Here is an 8,867-nt window from a genome sequence, read left to right on the forward strand (position 1 = left end):
ATGTGCCTGTTTTGAAGTGTTTTTGTTTATTTGTTTTGTTTTTCTTGGCAGATTTATAAAGGTCCTGACTGGTCATTCCGGTATTCAGGCCTCCAGCTGAACTGTGAATATCGTTTTCGTGTGTGTGCCATTCGACAGTGCCAAGAAACAATAGGTCACCAGGACCTGATAGGCCCGTACAGTACTACAGTACTATTCATCTCTCAGAGGACTGAACCGCCAACAAGCACCAACAAAGACACTGTGGAAATCTCAAGGACACAACAGACACTAACTGATGAACAGTGTGCTGCTGTCATCCTTCTGCTCTTTGCTACCTTTTCCATTCTGATTGCCTTTATCATTCAGTACTTTGTAATAAAGTGAGAAAAACAATTTTCTTTTAGAATGCTGCTCATTACATTTTACATTCTCATATTCTAAAAATATTTCTGTTCTCTTACTTTTACAAAAACAGGCATTTAGCATCAGCACTGGGACTGTAGCACATTTTTTCAGCCACTTAAAATGCTTAAGTAGATGCTGGCACAGGTTATAGAATGCAAGCCACAGAAATATTTCCTTTTAACATGCCTTCTTGCAGTACAAATGTTCTATAAGACAAGCAATGTATCATCATATGGTTATGAACAATAAGCAGGAGCATAATAATGGTAACATGGTCCACGTTTTCAAGGATTAGTACCATGAGAGGGGAGAAACTGGAGTAAAATGCATTTAAAAGTTACATTAACAAACTTGTGCTGTATAAAATGTTAGTCTGATGCTGTGAAAGCAATCTAGCGCTGTATTTCTACCTCCTCATTTCTCTTAATTATTTGGAAGCGGGATTCTGATGAAAAATAGAAGGGTCTTTTCTCAGGCAGTAAACTGGATGAAAGTGAATGCATGAAAGAAGAGTCTTATCTGATAAATGTAGTTTTCCACTGCAAGTATATATTTTTAAGACTAAAAAGATATGGCACAAGTGATTTATCTTGCCCCAGATTCAATGTTGACTCATAAAAACACCTCTTTAGCTTCTTATAAATATAGGAGAGAGAGAGCTTTTTTGATCTAACACTATAAGTAAATTAAAATAATTTCTAAAGACCTGTATTTGATTGGGTGCTGTTTATATAGATATATGTGCCCTCTGATAATGTGTATACATTTTCTAGGATAACCATAATTTTTCCTGTTACCCCTACATTCACTTGCCATAACCACCAGAATGAAGCACTGCCTTTTTCCTTTGGGGCACCAAATTGGGAAGGGGGAGGCGGTGCAATAATTTGCACCATAAAATGTCAACCTTCTTTTTCCTGAGATCCTAATGTTTAATGTAATGTCTCTTTGGATACTGTACCAAATTGTTGATTGCATGTAGTTAATGTTGCATTAGAGCACTTTGCAATTGCATAATTCATCAATGTTTTGTGAGCTTGCATTTGTGAGTTCTTGAATGATCAGACTTAACTTTATCAAGTAGCCCGTTGGACATCTTGCTAGATGTCAATGACTGCCAGTTACATAAAGCTTGTAGTGAAACTATCTTTAAAAAATTCTTGTCTCATCACACTCACATTATCTGTTATCCGTTTTGTAATTAGCTTTAATTTATTTCAGTTTCAAGATAGTGGATCACTAATGACTTCTAGTTGTGTTGGATTTAGCATTTTTAATGGTATTAAGCACTTCTGTCAGTCTTAAAATAATAATAAAAAGAACCTCTGTCTTGTGTTTTGAAGATCTCTGAAGAATTTCTCTTATATTAGAATGGGCATGTATTGTAATTGTTTCTACGTCCAATGATCTGTGCTGTAGAATAATGTTGTTCAGTTTTGTTTTTAAAAAGAAATGGATAAGAACTTGGCCCTCAAGTGATGAGAATGATCTATCTTTAAAATGTACTGTATGTTTACATTTTTTTTATTTTAAATTTGTCACTTTTATGTAGAGGCTGATATCTTCCCACAAAATGCAATGTTTTCTAAAACTTTCTTAAGTGCCATGTTCGGCAGTACAAATGAGATTGCGTGTAATAGCCCAGAGATTTCTATACGGTTGAATGTCTAAAATGGTAAGATTTGTCACTACAGTTAAACTGCAGTGGCTTATGTTTTTCATAGTAAAATTCAAATGAACTCCTATTTTTGATAGTAAATGTCATTTAATAGTGTATTTGCCATTTGAACCTCAGTGCAGATTACTGCAATGAAGACGGTTTTTAATGTAATCTTAATTTTACCTCATATACTGTACATTCCAAAAAAAACTCTAAACTTTTTAAAACGTTATAGATATAGTACCAAACATATCACTTTAAACTTGTATACTGTTGGACTTCATACAGATGAAAAATGTATAATCTCATAGAAATACATACAAACTATGTAGCATAAGTATCTTTAAAATCTGTGGAAAATAAAAGTATCATTCTTTTTTGATGTTTGTTAATTGATCTTTGGATATAACTAAACTGTTACTGGATTTCTCCACCGTGCTGGCAGACCAACATAATGGTTAATGAAACAACCATTAAAGTAAAATAGGATTCTTTTTTTGCAAGGTTTTAAGCCCATTAAATGACAAAATGAGTGTGGCCACACTCAGTCTCAAACAGCAGTATAATAGGGAGATTAGGAAAATTCCCACATGGCTATACAGGTTGGACCTCCCTAGTCCAGCACCCTCAGGACTTGACTGGTCCTAGATGAGGAATTTGGTGGGACCAGGGGCGAGGGTCACTTCTGGCCCTCTGCTGCTGGCCCCACCTCCTTTCCCTGCCACCCCACCGGTCTTCCCAACTCCCTCTCCCCAGCCTAGCTGTGTCTTGTGGTGGGCTCCCTGGGTCACGCATGTCAGGCTTCCCCCTCTCTCTTTGGCTTCCCCCATCCAGCCCGGCTGAGCTGCACTCCAGAATTTCTGGCTCCCTCCCTCCAGCCCAGCTGAGCCACAGCCCAGCTGAGCCATGCACTGAGCTCCTGGCCCCCTACGCCCTGAAGCATGCCACGACTCTGATCTTGGAACATCTGTGGTCCGTTGCTGGACCAGAGAATTCCAGTTTACAGAGTTCCAACCTATACTAAGAGTCCTTAAAATTTAGCTTAGCTCTCCTGTAAATTATTTCCCTGTGTTGCTTTCATGACCATATTGTTTTGTTAGCAAAGAAGGTGGGATGGATATTAAATGTAAATGATGATTTAAAATTCAGTTTCATTGAACAAAGTGGGTCACAATATTATATAAATCCTAAATGCTGCATATAACCTTTATGCAGTATGAGTAATTAGTGCAAGAAGACTAAAGAAGCTGGGATTTAAAATATCAGTCACAGTACAAAGAGCTAATACTTGCCCAGAAGAAAAAACTATTTTTCACATGATCCAGTCATAGGAGTTATTTTAAATCTATTTTTGTCATACGTACCTGCAGCCCCAGTTTAGGGAAAACTTCCACAGGGAATTTTGGGTAAGGTCAAAGCACAGTCTACAACTTTTAACCAGACATTTCAGATTCTAAAATGAAGTTGTGTATCAGCTCAACATTGTCTTGTAAACTGTGCACGTTTTCTATAGAAGAACTACATTTTAAGTGGAGCGTGGCTGGGAGAATAAGTTTGTAAAATAGCCATAACCGAACCCCAAGCCGTTCTGATAGACGAGCTACAGTTTTCAGTTACACTACAAACTGGAAGCTGAGGTCATATTCCTTGAAGGGTGAGCAGGCAAATAACACATCTTACGGCTGCGGGTAACAGCATCCACAGTACAAGGGCTTGGCTGAGAGCAGGAGAAAATCCCTGGTTTCCACGGGTTTGGTTTTGAGATGTGGTGGAAATTGCTGTTCAATTCATGCTGAGTTTCAAGGAACGAAACCATCCTTCTGGAAGCCCAGCTGCCCGGTCTGACGCGTGTTTTTCCTTCGAAGCCTAGGAGGGGCGCTGATTCCTGACTACGGCCAGCTCCGGGACTCATTACAGCACAAATTTCGCGGCAAGTGCAGGCTCGGGGCTGGCCGGGCTTTGGTTGTCACTTCCCCGCCAGTGAAAAATGGGCTTCCAATGTGCTGCGGCCAGTCATTAGATTAGCCCTTGAAAAACGTCTCCTCCGGCGCAGGAGCGATATAAGCTCCGCGGGCAGAGGAGGGGAGTTCAGCCCGGCCCCTGGCGCTGCAGAGCGGCGGTGTCTCTGGGCTCTGGCCCGGGACGATCGGCCCGTGCCCGCCCCGCAGGGGCCATGCGCTGCGGCCAGGGCCTGTCCCCCGCCGCTCCGCTGGGCAGCGCCCTCGCGACCCCCGCCCGGGCTTAGCGCCAGCGCCATGGGGGGCGGCTGTGAGAACAGCAGCGGCCGGGAGCAGGGCGAGGCGTGGGCGGTGCCCCCGTGCGACGAGCGCCTCTGCAGCGCCCTGCCGCTGCCCGCGCTCATCCCGGTCACGGCCGTGTGCCTCGGCCTCTTCGTGCTGGGGGTGGCGGGCAACGCGCTGACGGTGCTGGTGCTGCGGCGCTGCCGCGAGCTGCGGAGCACCACGAACCTGTACCTGGGCAGCATGGCCCTGTCCGACCTGCTCATCCTGCTGGGGCTGCCCTTCGACCTCTACCGCCTCTGGCGCTCCCGGCCCTGGATCTTCGGCCAGCTGCTCTGCCGCCTCTCGCACTACCTGGCCGAGGCCTGCACCTACTGCACCATCCTGCACATCACGGCGCTCACCGCGGAGCGCTACCTGGCCATCTGCTTCCCGCTCAAGGCCAAGGTGGTGATCACCAAGCGCCGGGTCAAGGCTGTGATCGGGGCCCTGTGGGCCTTCGCCCTGCTCTCCGCCGCGCCCTTCTTCTTCCTCGTGGGTGTGCAAGAGCTGGACAACCAGACGGAGTTCAGCCGGGAGTGCAAGCCCACACCGCTGGCCACCGAATCGGGCCTGCTGGGCACCATGCTCTGGGTCACCACCAGCTACTTCATCCTGCCCATCCTCTGCCTCAGCGTGCTCTACGGCCTCATCGGCAGGGCCCTGTGGAGGAACAAGAGTCAGCTCAGGGGCCCCAACGCAGCCCTGAGGGAGAAGGGGCACAGACACACCATCAAGATCCTGGGTGAGTCCCAGGGACCTGGCCCCTTCCCTCGCTCCCTGACCAGGTGCCCCCAGGCTGAGCTAGCTCAGCCTGTAGAGACCAGCACACCCTGGAACTCTTCCTGCAGCCAGCTACAGGCCAGGACGAACTGCCAGGTGAAAAGGCCTGAGAGCCTCACAGGGGGCCACAGGCTGGTGTCTGCACCTGCCAATTTCAGCAGGGATGTTCTGAGAACAGGGACATCAGAGATGGAAAAATCCTTTAGGGCAAACCGGTGACCTCTGGGCGGAGCAAGCCACCACTGGCCACTATGGGTGCATTTAGCCAATTTCTAGCTGTGGGCGATGTTCTTGTTCTCTCCGAAGCTTTGCGCAGTTTTAAATTACTCTAATAATGAGTTGTCTGCCTCTTCTCTAGGGACATTTCTTCCCCTGCCTACTAGCTTTCCCTGTTAACACGAACTTAGCAGATTTTTCAGGTATTCTTGCTTAAATCTCTTTCATACATTTGTGTGCACCATAGTTGTCAGCACTGCTTTGGAGAGCCCCTCTCCTCCCAATGCACTTGGTTATATTCGATTTTAAAAACTGTTTGTGATATCAACTACCTAGAATACTTCCAATCCCAACAGCTAAACTAAACTTCATCTCTGCAGCGCTATTGAAATTCAGCCATCTAACTAGGCTGTAGGGCAGCAAGGGAATGGCAAATTTGCATGTTTATGAAAAAGGCTAATGAAGCCTTATGGGCTCATGCATCAGAGAAGATATGTGAAGAAACCCTGGCTCCATTGAAGTCAATGGGGCGCTACTCCTGTTGCCTTCAATGACACTGATTTTTCACTCTAACTTCTAAGGCTTCATGGGTTATGTTAGACAGCTACAGAAGAAATATAAAGAGCTTAGCATACTTTGCCAGTACATGAACATGTGGTTCTGAGAAGTCTGTGCATTTAGAAATTAATACTTAGACCAAAAAGCCATGTGCAGTGTCAGTAGGCAGAACCAGACTTAGGACCTTTGGAGCTTAGTGCATGAGCTGCGATAGATTGAGCTATAAAATCAGCTGGGTCTCAGCTAAGGCTGTAGAGCAAACTCATTCTTTCTCTCTGTAAGTGATCTAAGTGCCTTTACATAGAACAGTGCATCACACTTAGTAGGTGTGTAGGTTACACATGCTTGCAGGAATGGCAATGTTTATTTGCAAGCAGAGAAGCTACTAATGTACTCTGTGAAACTGTGATATAAATGCTTAGAGAAAATTATAGAATAGATTTTGGAACTTTCATTGTTGTTTAAACAATTGAGTTAGTTACATGCACATACCGTTAGTTTTAGGTTCTTAGCAGTTACAAAGTTGAATTAAAATTGCCAACTTTCATTTTTGTAATATATTGGCTAATTTTAAAAGATGCCAGTTGTTGATTCAGCATCATTTAACCATTATGACTTAATCATTTTCAGAACGTTTTTCTGTGCCTCCGTAGCCATATGTAAACCTCTTTTTACAAGAGAGAAAACCACTAACTACAGAATGCTGTCAATTGCTCAAAGTAAAGAAACTAAAATCACTAGGGAAAAATACATTTTTGTGAAATACATTCAGATTTAGTAAACTTAGATATTCATTTTAACTACAGTAGGACAAAGCTTTCTGACAGAAATGTGAATTTCGAGTTGATAGTGTCTTTTTTGAAGCTGTCAAGTCAAAGTGATCCTTCTTTATTCCTTTGAAGCTAATGTAATTATGCAAGGATTGATTTGAACTATTGAACTTTTTCTGTAATTGACTGTGGTCATATGTTATATTTGGAAAAGTCACAAGCAGTACAAAGAAATTGTTTTGTGAACTTGTAAATAGAACCAATTAAAAATAATGCACATGATAGATTACAGTAAGAGACCAGTGAAAAGTGCATATCATCTATGTAACGTTAGAATAGACATAACAGTACAGCCCTTTTCAACATAGCCAATGTTAAAGAATAAATTGATTTTTCAATAATAGATTTGCTGCGCACTTTTATAAAAACACTCCTCGTCCTAGTTTTCCTCATAGGTTTCATACTACAAAAATGAGTTTGAAAATGTTACATAACTTCATTTTTTTTACTGATTTTGATATTACAGGGAAGATGCAGTAGTTGACAATTTGATATTAATTAAAGTACGTACTCTCCCCCATCCCCGCCTCCCGTTTAAATTATCTCTAGGAATTTTGCTGGAGAGATTCTGAATTACCTTTTTTGTTCTGAAAAGCAGTTCATGGTTGTGATGCTGTTCCCATTTTCTTACACCAATATGACTTCATTACTTCATTGGTGCTGCACTAGTGAACAAGGGGAAATAGAGAGCATTTTGGTACCTAGAAAGTCAGAGCATTAGTGGCTTAATTAATCTGAATCCTGACCCATAACTTTGTTTTTGTCTTGCAGCTGTGTTGGTTCTGGCGTTTGTAATTTGCTGGTTGCCTTTCCATGTGGGCAGGATCATATTCATAAACACTCAGGACACCAAGATGATGCTTTTCTCCCAGTATTTTAACATATTCGCTTTGCAGCTTTTCTATCTGAGCGCATCCATCAACCCCATCCTCTACAACCTCATTTCCAAGAAATACAGGGCAGCAGCCTACAAACTGCTGCTGCCCCATAGATCTGGAGAAAGGACTCTCAGTGCTACCCGAGATACTGAGACCAGTGCTAGCATAAAAAAAGAGTACATGACCCCCTTCTGAGACTATTAGTCCATCCACAAAGCAGAGAGAATCTGTAAATGAAGGACAATTTGTTCTACTGTTATAGTCATAAAAGGCTAGATTTGGGGGAGGGGAGTTGCTAGTTGTAGAATTTTATAATTCTTTATAGTTTTTCTTAATATCTCTATTTTTGCGTTAACAGAGAAAATGAACAGGCGACTTAGAACAGTGAGACTGGCATGCAACTAGTGAAAGGCAACAAAATAACAAAGGGGAAGGTGATTAAACCCCATTGTTAATTATTGCATGTCCAGCCACACGAGTGTCTTGCAAAATTGGAGTATAACATTTAGGGTCTAATTGTGCAGACATGCAAGTGAGTAATTTTACTCATGTGAGTAGCGTCACCAGACTCCAAGTATTGTTTCTCATGTGCATACTTGTTTCCAGAATCAGTCCTTAGGTATGACCTGTACAATCAAAGGGGTCTCTAATTTATACAATAGTGACCAATTCTCTAATATAGCAGTGTCGTTCCTTATTAAATATGTATTGTAATTAGCTCACATTAGGTTAACTTTCTAGTTGGGTCTGAGACCACAAATTTTTAACGCAAACGTAAAAGGGGTTGATTTAGTGAGGAATGTGCTGGTGTCCGGCAGAGCTATGGCAAGACAAGGTAGCGTTATCTATGGAGAGTCAAAGCATATTTATACATGACTCTTTCAGCTGCCTTGATGTAAATGTGGAACAACTCCACTGAAACCAATGGGCTACGTCTACATTGGCCCCTATTCCATAATAGGGATGCAAATGTAGAACTTTGGAATAGGCAAATCCGCGGGGGATTTAAATATCCCCCGCGGCATTTGCATTTTCATGGCTGCTGCTTTTTTCCGGCTTGTAGATAAGCCGGAGAAAAGCGCCAGTCTGGACACGATCCTCCGGAAAATAAGCTCTTTTCCAGAGGATCTCTTATTCCTACTTGACTGGCGCTTTTCTCCGGCTTATCTACAAGCCGGAAAAAAGCGGCAGCCATGAAAATGCAAATGCCGTGGGGGGTATTTAAATCCCCCACGGATTTGCCTATTCCAAAGTTCTGCATTTGCATCCCTATTAC

General features: G+C 42.9%; 2 protein-coding genes across 7 annotated transcripts in view; both read left to right on the plus strand.

Moving 5' to 3' along the window:
- FNDC3A (fibronectin type III domain containing 3A) overlaps positions 1–2,424 on the plus strand; it is a 208,098-nt gene extending 205,674 nt beyond the window's left edge. For all 6 annotated transcript variants that reach the window (XM_075919050.2, XM_075919051.2, XM_075919052.2 and 3 more), the window contains one exon: positions 52–2,424. In XM_075919050.2, coding sequence (XP_075775165.2) covers positions 52–366 — 315 coding nt within the window. In that variant the 3' untranslated portion in view covers positions 367–2,424. The remainder of the gene's footprint in view (positions 1–51) is intronic.
- A 582-nt stretch (positions 2,425–3,006) lies between these two features.
- MLNR (motilin receptor) lies at positions 3,007–8,623 on the plus strand. The gene is made up of 2 exons (XM_025183773.3): positions 3,007–5,071; positions 7,485–8,623. The coding sequence occupies exons 1-2, from the start codon at positions 4,303–4,305 to the stop codon at positions 7,784–7,786; spliced, it is 1,071 nt and encodes a 356-aa protein (XP_025039558.2). The 5' UTR covers positions 3,007–4,302; the 3' UTR covers positions 7,787–8,623.
- Positions 8,624–8,867: the final 244 nt, after the last annotated feature.

This window comes from Pelodiscus sinensis, chromosome 1 (assembly GCF_052426305.1).
Source record: "Pelodiscus sinensis isolate ZL-2025 chromosome 1, ASM5242630v1, whole genome shotgun sequence".
NCBI classification, from domain to species: Eukaryota; Metazoa; Chordata; order Testudines; family Trionychidae; genus Pelodiscus; species Pelodiscus sinensis.